Genomic DNA, 12172 nt, shown 5'->3' with positions numbered 1-12172 from the left:
TGAATGTTACAAGTGATACGAGAGATAAGTCTAACATCAAAGACAGCAAGAAGACGAGCATGCACTGCTGCACAGACACACCCTATCAGTTAAGATGAGCAGTTTGAGAGCCTCCCATCCCCTCACAGCCACTGCGCAGATCTCTTCTCAGCTCCCTGTGGACCAGTTCCACTCGAACCAATGGCCTGGCAGCACCGACTGTCTATTTTCAACAATTAGGATTTGGACTGTGCACGCACCGAGCCGAACTCCCCAGTCTGTGCACTCTTTCTGCCAGCTCAGCTCGATGCCCCACCTTGCCAGGAAACGGCCGACAAACACCAGGCTGGAGGCAGAGGCTGCTGATGGAGACAATAACCAGCAGTGTGTACAGACACAACTGGTGCTGAAGCTGCTGGGGGATTGCTCAGGAGAGCGTCCACGAGAAAAACACACCAACACGATTTTGACTTGAAGGGTCCTCTTAACGGTTACAATGATGTGACAACCTATGCACAGTAAAAATTTTTGCTCACCTAATTTTAGGCCACTTTTTAAAAAAAAAAATCAGATAATATTTTGCTGTCGTATATAGCTGATATAATTGATGCTTTATCTTTGACAGCCTTTGTAATGTTGGATGTGAGCTTTGATTGCCTTTTAGAGAGAACCTTAGCTTTTGATATTAAAAGACTGTCATTTTTTACCTCATTTCCACAGTCTTCACAGAAAAGTAGCTTGGATCCCATGTCTCTGCCAAGGACCCGATATACACTTCGTTTAATCAGGTCACAATTAAGGGTTCATGCTCTTTTGAGCCTTTTGAGTGAGAGTTAAAGAAACCTGGATGTCCTTTTGTGATCTTGAATCGACCGTGTTTTCTGCTGTTGAGTCATTGTTCGGTGAAGAAGGCCGCCAGTTTTGTTGTTTCCCCTCCAGATCCCTCCCTCCCTCCCTTAGTGGAGATCATCGTTGCCCATCTGTGGATTTTCCTCAAGGCTGTTTTATTTTTTGACACATATTTTTTGCCATGCTAATTTTCTCTGCTGTTGATGAGTCATGCAAATCCATACCCATGTGATGCCTTTGCCAGCTACTGCTTATTTCATAACACCTCTAAATCTGCTTCTTACTCCCTTCTGTCTTCCTGTCTTTCTCATCATTTGTTCTAGATAAGTTTTGGTACTGCCGTCTGTCTCCGAATCATAAAGTCCTGCACTACGGAGATCTGGAAGAGAGCCCTCAGGGCGAGGTGCCCCATGACTCTTTACAGGACAAACGTGAGTAAAACCTTTAATAGTTTGTTTGATTTTTTACAGTATTTTAGCACAATTTCTATTTAACTGCTTTCCCAATGACTTGCAGAGGAAAATATTTATCAGTATTTTATGTTGATTTCCTGCAAAAATGTGTGTCTTGCTGAATTCAGAGACGAGCAGCAGTCACCGACACTAACAGTTGGCTTTTTACAGACAGTGTTAACATCAGTTTTTCTTGTGGGCCTTGCACAGTGACAGATTTGGGGAAAATTTAAAGTTTTAATCACTTGAAGGAAAAAGGAAAAAAAAAAAAAACAAGAACCCATATGGAATAGCACAGTTGTCAAGAGGATGATGATGATGTTGTTGTTGTTGTCGTTGTTGTAAACTCACTTCTGTCCTCTCTGCAGTGCCTGTGGCTGATATCAAAGCTGTTATCACTGGCAAAGACTGTCCTCACATGAAGGAAAAGGGAGCCCTGAAGCAAAACAAGGTATGTGTTTGTGTGTGAACGTGCGCACACACATGCACGTGCACATGTGCATGTGTGTGGGCGGGTGGGTGTGTATCCAGGCGAGAGAATGAGTTCCTGTGTATGCGAGAGTTGCATAACGAGGACGTCGGTTACATAATTTCGCTTTAGGAAATAACACAATAACTTGCGTCTCAGCGCTCTGCACAGAGGCGTCTCCGTCAGAGGCCTCGCGTAGAAATAAGTCACCGAATAGTCCGTTAGTTACAGACGACAATTACGCCAGAGGCGCTAAAAACGTGCTGGCATCTTTTCTTCGCTGTGAAGGTGTGATAGTAACGTTTGGGCGCGCCCTCTGCGGTGCCTCAACCAGGGTGAAAGAGCCATCATGTCTGCATCTGTGTACACATCAGCTCTTCCTCGTTCGTACTTTTCCTCTGCAAACCCTCGGCCCCCACCCACGGGACTCCGATATATTGGATCTTGGATAAATAGCCTTGAAGACAAAGGAGCACGCCTCCTCTCTGCTTTGTCTCTTTTATTACCTTGTCGATAAGCGCAGGTCCAGGAGAATGACCTGAGGGGGGTCTGTGGGCTGTCTAGCAGGCCTGTCCCAGCCTTGTGAATGAGAACATAAGCACATTTCATTACTCACTGTTAGAAGACCAGCCAAAGTCACCTCTACAGACTTGAGAGCAGAGCAGGCAGTGCACCGTTTGTGGGACACTGGAAGAATAGAGAAGTGTGAAGTGTTTCCATATTATCTCCCAAATTCCTCCAGATATGTTACGTTACAGCATCACACAAATGATTGGAGGATATATGACAAGTGTGGATGATTGCATGCTTTGCTGTATTTCCACAATGTTCCAGCGATTTATAATGGGACCAGTTTATGTGGGGGGGAAAAATCATCATCATCTAAAAAGCAAGTGCACATTTATTATTTAAAAAAATATATATTGTGGGAAAGAGGAAATTAAATTAACCCATTACCAAAAAGACTGCTGCAGCACCAGTAAAAGGTGCATGCACTTAATAAGTTCATAAAAAGAAAAGCAGAGCGGTAACAAATGAACACGATCTGTCTTTTAATTGCACCAAAAAAGAGAGGAATTAGCTTTGAGGTCATAAACCTGGAAAAACTAACAATGTTGTTCATTTAACACTCATTTCCTGCTTACCGCTGAAACGCTCAACAACTGTTTCATGAAATGCACGGACATCCTCAGGAATAACTTGATCTACAGTATCCAACAACCAGTCACTCCATCAGCTGTTCTTTGAGTTAAGTAATTATAACAGGTTCTTTACTGAATCAAGAGGGTAAATATAGTAACGACTGCCCTTTTAGATGCTCACTGTGTGAGTGTGCAGCTTAAACCGGCTGCACAGAGTAGATAGAATTACTCTCAGCACTACTTTGTTTTTCTTTCCCTCTCTGAGTCAAATCTGACCACAGATTCTTTTAAGCTCTCCTCGGCTCCAGGCTCAGCCTCTGACTGAGTAATCCCCTACTGGCTTCGTAAAACCAGACGCTAATTTGACACAGATAAATTACTTGCATACATCTACAAATCTGGCTCTGTCACTACACTGTCCTCCTTCTCCGTCCAGTTAATTTCATAAAAGAGACTGAAGTGAATTTGTCTTTTTTGTCCCCGATCCCCAGCCCCTACTGTTATTTTACAGTAGCTAATATAAAAAGATCCCTACATATATCTCACCGGTACCGGATGAGTTAATGTGCAGCTGATATAACAGATGGTGATGGGACGTGGAGGAGAGCAGCATCGCGCTAGTATGGCAGCATTGTACTGTAAATCTCACCTGGTATTTCTTCTTCTTTTCTTTTTTGCTTCTACCTCTCTCTCCGTCCCACCTCCTCCACTCTCACTCGGTCTTTGCACCATTTTCTCCGCCTCATATTCTCCCTCTGCTTTTCACTCTGTCCTCTCTGCAGGAGGTGTTAGAGCTGGCCTTCTCTGTCCTCTACGAGTCGGACGAATACTTAAATTTTATCGCTCCTGACAAGCATGAGGTAAGCTGACCCTGCAGTTGTTGACAGTGTCACACAGAATGAACGTGTGGGATTACGCATAGAGATCCAATGCATGGTTTATGCAGGTATAGAGCTGACACTTAAATAGTGGAAAGATGCCTTTATGGACAGATATAATTTCATCGAAAAACAAGTATAAAGCTTGTGCAGGTAAAGTGAAAAAAACATGTTTTCTGACGTGTAAAGCATAACTAGAACTGTTTAAACGTTGCATATGAAATGATGAGCGTTCATAGTGCACCAGCCTGTTTGCCGTTGGCTTGGAATGAACTTTATTTGGACTTCTGACTTAACAATGACTCGACCCAGTTTGCCTGACTTCATTTTAGTTTGCCCCAAAAGGCTTTAAGACAGCTCTACTTATAAATATCTGATAGTCCTTGGGGAATGTGGCAAATAGAATTGCAATGTTGGTGGTTTTTTATAGATTGGGGCCAAATATAACTCACTGTAAACAAAGGTGTAATGCCTGAAAGCTTTCGCTGAGGAATGTAGAAACTTTTTGCCTTTTTTTTAAGGTGTTTTCTCTGTTTCGCAGAGTAGATTTTAGAGGTTTTGTTCTTTGTGCCGTACCTTTTTTTTTAACCATTCTTATGAATATTCTAATTAACGTGCCTCTGCCCGTCTCTCCGCAGTATTGTGTGTGGACAGATGGTCTGAATGCCCTCCTGGGTAAGGAGATGACCAGCGAATACACCAAATCTGACATGGACACCCTGCTCTCTATGGAGATGAAGCTTCGCCTCTTGGATCTAGAGAACATCCAGATTCCAGAGGCCCCGCCCCCGATTCCCAAAGAGCCTAGCAACTATGACTTCGTTTACGACTGTAACTAGGTGTACGACCCCACAAGCCCGAACCCGAAACAAACCCCAAACCCACTGTATTCACTGGACCGGTCCCCTTTTCTTATAAACTGGAACAAGAATAAAAAAAACAAAAACAAAACATATAATATAAAAAAATGAACTGTGATTGAAAGAAAAAAAAGGATTTCTTGAACTATTTTCCTCTTGCTTCTTGCTAGATGTTTATAAGGGAGAAAATGGTGCGTATTAACGATAACTGTTTGCACTTGAGGGACTTGGGGGTCGATGCAGAGTCATCACGTTGCCATGGAGAAGAGAAACCAGGAAGTGTTTGTTTGGCCTGTCGTTGGTCGTCCCACGTCTCCTCCTCCTCCTTCTTCACTCTCCTCCAGTGTCTGGTGTTTGAAGACATTCACCCTTTTCTTCTTCTTGGCTGCGGCGCTTACTGTCATTTTGCTTCAAGAATATTGTGGACAAAAAAAGCTTAGAAATTCCATTGGATTGTCCTTCCTTTATGTTCATGTTATTATTGTTCCTCAGGGCTTTTGTCACTAGGGGGTGAAGGCTATAGGGATCAAGATGGTGGTTGTGGGATTCAAGAGCAGGGAAGGACGATTGGGCGTCAACGGGGAGGGGGGCGTCAACTTCCCAGTAGTATTTCCTGTCACATTCCCACTTACAGTAGGACAATTGTTGCAGCTAAGTGTTTCCCAAGAGGCTGAATTACCTTTTAAGATGAATACTTTTTAAAAACAGAAAGAGAAAAACTAGTGTCGTCTGTCTACTCTGCCCTGCTTCACATGTAATAGAGACTGTTAGAAAAAGTCAATCCTTGAAATCCAGGCACTGTACCACAGTAAAAAGCCTCTTTTTGAAATATAAATGTAATTATCCCACCACTGCTTATTGCTTATTGTACACACCTACACAGTGGCTTTGCCATAGAACAACTGTAAAAGCGCCACCATTGTGCAACACGCGCTCAAACACACACTTGTCTCCCGCTCGTTTGGGTCTCTCGTTGTAAAGACTGCTGTACACAACATTCCTAAGCAATATTTTAGCTTTTTTTCCTTTTGTTTCGTTTATCATTTGTAAAATGACTACGATTTAGTGATTTTGCTTTAGAAAAACGAAAAAGAACAAAAATTGTGAACGTGCCGGGTAGTTAGTATTGCAAAATGTAAGTTAGTATTTGATCAAGGGAAGTTGACATTTTTTGTGTATGTTCAGGACCATATGGCCACAAAATTGAGAGTTTATGTATTTTTTTAATTTAAAAGCAGATCGTGGTTGTTATTTCTAAGTATGATTTATATATTCCCCCCTCCCCCTTCCTATTTAATGCCTTCAGATTGTTTTGTTTTTTTCTTTAGGATTTTTTTCAAAGCCCCTCAAAACTGCTGTTTACATTAAAGGTTTAAGAACTGTAACCACTCTACACTGTGCCTCTCTTCATTCACAAAGCACAACCGCAAGGGTCCACGACATGACTCGTGATGAAAAGCAGTAATAGTAATTTCACTCTGTACTGAGACATTTATTCTGATTTGTCACTCAGGCCGAATCCTTTTAACAATGAAAGACACATCGCTATAATTAATAGGTAACGGTCCTGGAGGCAATCTGTTTTTAATGGAACAGATAAAACAAGATTAACTATAACACAAATGAAAGCACTTCGATATTATCTGACCAAATCGCATGTTGGCGCAGGATTCAATTCACAGGCATATGAAGGAGTTTTGTGTCAGTCTGCATCTGGACACAGACTTTAAGATCATCAGTGTCAAACAGCTACACTAACGCAAAACCATTTTAAGAGAAGTTACCAGACTTTGATGAAGTATCACAATATGGTCCTAAATTATTCTTGGCTTTAAACTTTAAAGTTTGCTTGATAAACCCAGATCCAGCACCAGGGTTCTTCTGGGCTCTTGATATGTGATACAAGATTTCGCCAAACCAACTTGTCTGGACCAGACATATTGCAACTAAGTTAAGTGGGTGTTTTCCAGTCTGTTCACCTCAGTCCTTTTCTTGGTTCTTGAGTTAACCAGGTTTTTTCTCCAGTGCATCTCAGTCTGCAGATGTCTTGGTTAAATCCTCAGTTTCCAAAAACAGTCAGACTCACATCTTGATATCTTTACGAACCTTTCGTTGACCATGACAAGCTTTCGGCAGTATAGATCGAGTCCTTCACTTCAAACACCACCGAACTTTTCACGATTTTTGTCAGACTGTCTAGCAATTCTTTAAAGTGGTCTTGAGCAAACGTTTAAAGACCTTCTTTGGTCATTGTCTACTTTTTCACTCCTTTTCAATGCAGTCCTTGTACCTGAAAATTTTGAAAGTGATGTTTTGGTTTGTTTTTGAAGCCGTTTTATTGTAACTTATCACTCAAGCATTAGAAAAAAGCACCTAACTCAACCAGTGTTGTGTCGACACAGACAACTTAACTCATTCACTGCCACTGACGTCTATAGCCGTCAATTGCAGTGAATGAGTTAAACCCATTGACTCATGGCTGGCAGTGAATGAGTTAACAAAGAACATATTTAAGACTAAATTTCTCTATGCATTTTATTAGAAGTAGAATATTTTTTCCCCATTTCTTTAGTTGAGTCTAACCAAAGATCATGCATAAAATTGTATTTTTGCACAATTAGCTACAAACTTGGGATCTCCTGCCATGGTGTGCAGTGAGTCCTTTAAAATGTGAGGAAACTGAACAAGTCAAGGACAAAAGAAGAACTGTCAGGTCTTAAAAAAATATCTGGGGCATATGAATAGAATCTGAAAGTCGTGTCCTTAAGAAATAGGGAAAAGCCCTGACACAGGACCCAAGAGATGCATCTGTCCCTTCAGTTGATCCATCAGCGGTTCACTGAGGCCCCAACCTGAAATGGTCTCAATGGAAAGGTGGCTGTCAAGGAATCATTCTTAAGGAAGGAAACTGGGAGGAAAAGGCTGAGATATGCCAAATTATAGAACAACTGGACTGTAAATCAGTGGCACTTGTATTTTTTGGTTCAAATCATGGTCAATAAGTACACAGCTGTATGTCAGCCAATAGTGTTGCTGATTCTGTCAAAACTGATGGAATGGACACAGAAAAGTACCATCAGATTTAGATCCGCCATTCAGTACCAGCTCTAAAATACCTGCTTTGTTTTTTAACATAAGAATCACTCTGGCAATGCAGTAAAAGCAAATTTGGATAAAAACAGAATGGAAATATATCAGTCATGGATTGGTCTCCCCATTGTTAGTGAAGCATTGTAGGATCATCTTGACTAAGGATAAAAACTCAGCTAAAAATAACCAAATAATGCAAGCTAAATAAAAACGTTCAGCATCTGAACAGTAAATCATAAACAGCACACACCTTGCATTCAGGTGGGTGAGAATTGTCTTGGTGAGTAATAGTTTCTCCACCATCCCACCTCACAGACCTCCTGCAGAGACCGCAGGTTCATCTCCGTCTGTCCAGAAGCTGTTACAGCTCCATTCAAAGCAACCACAAATGTGGCATTTTATGTTGTGCCACTTTCAGAGCAGGCATTTCTCTCACAGAGAATGTCGCCTTTAGTAAAGCAATATTTCATCTTTATGAATCTGCCCTTTTACTTTGAAATAGAGTTCTGTGTGGAAGTCGGCAGAAAATGCAATTTTCAAAGTTTATATTATATTTCACAGCTAAATAGTTCAACTTTTGTTAGTGACACATTACATGAATCTCAAACTTATAATATTGCTACTTTCAGAGCAGTCACTGGAAAATCCTTAAAAGATTTATGAAAAAAAAAAACATCAGTGAAACTCGTGAACTACTAAGCACCAGCTTTTGTTTTTAAACTCAATATTTAATCTCAGTTTGCCTTTTGTGTATACATCCCTGGTTTTGGTGCTTGGGTTTCCCATTACATGCCTGGCTGTGTCACAGGATGTTTATTTCCCAACACGCAGGTCATAGCGGCTCCCTACTCCTTAGTGTGTGACACCATTTCCTGCTTGACGGCACTATCTGCTACCCGGCCCAGGAACCTCCACCGAGCTCCGTCTTTAGGCGAAGATTGTTCTCACACTAATGGATACTGATGCCCTGTGCTCATTAGAAATGTAAGTCAGTGCCTAACAGCATCTGTCTCTCACTCTCTTAAGCGAGGAAGAAAATATTCTACCTCTTGCCTCCCACCCAGCCTTCGTTTCAGTCACAGTGTCTCTCACTCACGCGCAGCGTGCAGTTATTTGAACTGTCACAGTTAAATGGCTCCATTCCTGCGAGGGGAAGCTGTGCTGTGTATGTGAGAACAGCCAGTCTGGTAGAGTGGATTACTCAGTAGACCTGATGTTCTTTGTGAATATCTAGTAGCTACTCATTAGAGGAATACCAAAACCCTAAACTTAAAATCAGTTCATGTTAAGTGTGACATACGGTTCACATATCAAAGCTTAACACTGACAAACCTCACGCCGTCCTACAGTCCCAAATATTCATAATGGTGGCAACTCGATGGGCTCGGATTTTGTGCATGCCCACCTTGTAATATGTCTCCCTGTATAAATTTTAACTGGGTTAGTTCAGTCTTTTCTATTTTCCATGTTCAAGAAATCAAACATTCCACTTTCCAGTGCCAGAGGGCAGGTGATTTACTAATCATGTCTTCCTGAGGTGCAACAGATGAGGAATGAATATGAGCTAAATCCAAATTTGGTTGTATAGAAAATTACAGTCAGCTAAATGAGAGAATCAGATTAAAATACTGACAGTAACTGTATCATTTAGGCTACTGAAGTAAAAGGGGCCTGGTGTTGTGTCAGGATCACTTGAGTCAAAAGTGGGATTGCTACTTTATCTGCAGTAACAGAAGTTGGTGGTATGTCTCTGTTCTAGGACCTCCCCGCCCTTCCACACATGTACTTGGGGAGCTTAAGGAGGCAAGAGCACACATTCCCATTCTTCCATGTCTACACAGGGCAGGCAGCAGCAGAGCAGATGTTAGTGGCTATGGGTTTGACACTGACTAAGTTAAAAGGTTATGAACTGTAGGTGCTTGGGTGGGTGTGGGTTGCACTAACGGTAAAGCAGTTCGCGTAGCATGCCATCAGAAGGGCATCAGCAATTGCTCTGATGTGTCAGAACTAATGCTATGCAACATTTCTGTGAAGACCAATGCATTGCATTACAGTGTTTCATACTGAGGCACTTGTATTATTTGCTTGTTTTACAGCTATATCGATCAATATATTCTGAATGCATCCTCAGCTGCAGATCAGTGGGGATTTTATTTCTATATACCACAAATCCATATCTGTTTTTATTATATAAGGTGCACTCTGTGCTTCGGTGTTTGTGTACGCAAGAGTGCTGTCTGTGTTTATTTTTCCACGCACGCTCATCTGCGACAAGCAAGAGAAAAAGGACTTGGCTGGCCTCATTACGAGTTCTTGGAGACTTCATGCAGAGAGCGAGACAGCAGCCCGAGGGCCGGAGCCAGCAGGGCGCATCTCGTCTCCTCATCCAGGAGGACACACTAATCAAATCAGATTAAGGCTGGGACTGATTACATGGGCATGCACACTTCCACAGCAGGTTATCAGACAAGCTAGCATGGCAAACTCATCGCTCCTTCTGCACTCACCAGCATCCACTTGATAGCATTTAAGGGTCAGCCCAGACAAACTCACAAACAACATGGTTGCATCTGATACTATGGCGGCGAGGTCTGCAGATCCGCAGCTATTTTCTCTGCCAGTTTTTTTTTTTTTTTTTTTTTTATTGCAGTAAAATTCCTTTTATCTTCAGAGCAGCAGATTTGCCAGCTAGAGATATTTCAAAATCCCACTAAACTTCTCTTTGGGAAATGTTTTTGTGTGTGATATGGTTGAACTAATCCTTTTAAACTCTGAGTTAGAATTGGTCTTGTGCTGTTTGTTGCTGTTGTCCCGCTTCTATTTCCATTGCATTGAAGACTTGGGGGGTCAGGAAGCTTTGTGCCTTTTTAGAGATTTCTTACCACACCAGCAAAGCATCTTCAAAGCAGGATTAAGGGTGAAGCCAATACAAACAATGAAACTATACTTTTATTATCGAATGCGCTGCCATAGTTCAGTTTCTCCCTAAGGGTGTTATTGACAAAACGTCGTCTTACTCGAGTAAATCACAAATCTAATGGTGCCAAAATAGCAGCTAACAGGCAGAGGAGAAAAAATACATCGGAGAGTGGTTCCAAGTTCTCTTGCTCATCATTTGTATTGACTTGTTTTCTCCGCTTGCATTCACTTTCTCATTTCTTTAGACTTTAGTCCAATCTGGCACGTATCAGAAACAACACTGATGCTATTGATGAGTGCAGGGACAGATCCATTTCCCTTGTGTGTTATTATTCACCTGACCCAAGGGCAACAATTTTCAGTCCATATGGAGCCGAATGAAAAGAGCTGGAAGCTGCAGTCTAATAGCTTTTCTTAAAATCCAAGTGTTTGTTTTTTTTTACATATATAAGTTAAAATACACTTTATAAAAATCTCCATATACTGTGGTAGGAAGAAGGCTTTGTTTTCTCTATATTCACAATGAGACATAAGCAGTTTGGAATTACTTGTACAAGGAGTTGGTGTAGGAAGAAAAAAGGAAAAGCGTGCTCACCAAAGGGATTGCGATCCATCTCGAGGGGAAAATGAAAGTGTATAGCCACAAATAAATTACACCACACATGCATAAAACATCAGCTCCATCCGAACAATAAAGACAGAAACTGTAAGTAAATTACTTCTGAACAGACGCATGTGCACTGACTCTTACTTTTCCTCCTGCTGCTGCAGCACCCGGAGCCCTGACCCAGGATTATCAGGGCGAAATGATTGCATCAACCCAGACAAAGATCATCCCGCTGAAAGTGGGGAAACTGTGATTTAGATGAATGAGTACAAGTCTGGAAGTGATTTCCATTCCCGCCCCAACAGTTGCTTAATCTCAGCAATCTGAAAGTCTTATCGTCGTTGGTGCTGTTGCTGTGGTGATTGATTGAAGAGCTCTTCACAGAGTGCTGCAGTCACTCAGCAATTGCAAGTGTTTTACAGGCACAACGGGACTAATGCGCATCTAATAGAGCCAGAGGTGCAGTCTGCCAAGACGTGCCCGCCCTGAATCACTGGGAAACTGCTGTAAATTTAGAAGAGGCCAAGTTCATGTGTATCGCTAATTGCAACACCTGAAATGGTTTATGACCACAGCCAAGCAGAGACGGATGAGAAAGCAATATTACCACAAAATCTAGAGGATATGTTGAGGAATCTACTAATTCGTGTTTCACTGAATTAGTAGATTTCAAAATTTCCTGTTTGTTTTTTTTCCAGGGTTCATTTAATTCCTGACATCAAAAACCAAACCGCCTTAGAAAATTCACAAATATTTGGGATGCTAAATTAGTTTTCCCTCAGTTTCAAACTGAACTTGTCTTCAAATTACTGACACTTTAATAACTACAGAACAATGGTGTCTGTATTCATAAAAAAAGAAAAGAAAATGCCCTACTTTTTCTTGTACCTTGCAGTCATATCCCTGCCAGGAAATGTACCTGTCAAG

The 12172-nt window shown here is 41.6% G+C and overlaps 1 protein-coding gene across 5 annotated transcripts in view; it reads left to right on the top strand.

Annotated features, from left to right (window-relative positions):
- Positions 1 to 6022, top strand: part of elmo1 (engulfment and cell motility 1 (ced-12 homolog, C. elegans)) — a 105607-nt gene extending 99585 nt beyond the window's left edge. For all 5 annotated transcript variants that reach the window (XM_086279167.1, XM_086279165.1, XM_086279166.1 and 2 more), the window contains 4 exons: positions 1152 to 1259; positions 1649 to 1731; positions 3674 to 3751; positions 4408 to 6022. In XM_086279167.1, the coding sequence (XP_086135293.1) occupies positions 1152 to 1259; positions 1649 to 1731; positions 3674 to 3751; positions 4408 to 4608 (470 nt within the window). In that variant the 3' untranslated portion in view covers positions 4609 to 6022. The remainder of the gene's footprint in view (positions 1 to 1151; positions 1260 to 1648; positions 1732 to 3673; positions 3752 to 4407) is intronic.
- Positions 6023 to 12172: the final 6150 nt, after the last annotated feature.

This window comes from Aulonocara sp. 'chitande type north' Nkhata Bay, linkage group LG22 (genome assembly GCF_057382095.1).
Source record: "Aulonocara sp. 'chitande type north' Nkhata Bay isolate Kocher_YH1m ecotype deep benthic linkage group LG22, A_spYH_male_GT1.1, whole genome shotgun sequence".
Taxonomy (NCBI): Eukaryota; Metazoa; Chordata; class Actinopteri; order Cichliformes; family Cichlidae; genus Aulonocara; species Aulonocara sp. 'chitande type north' Nkhata Bay.
Note: the sequence above shows the minus strand (reverse complement) of the source record. Positions and strands in the feature narration are given on the sequence as shown.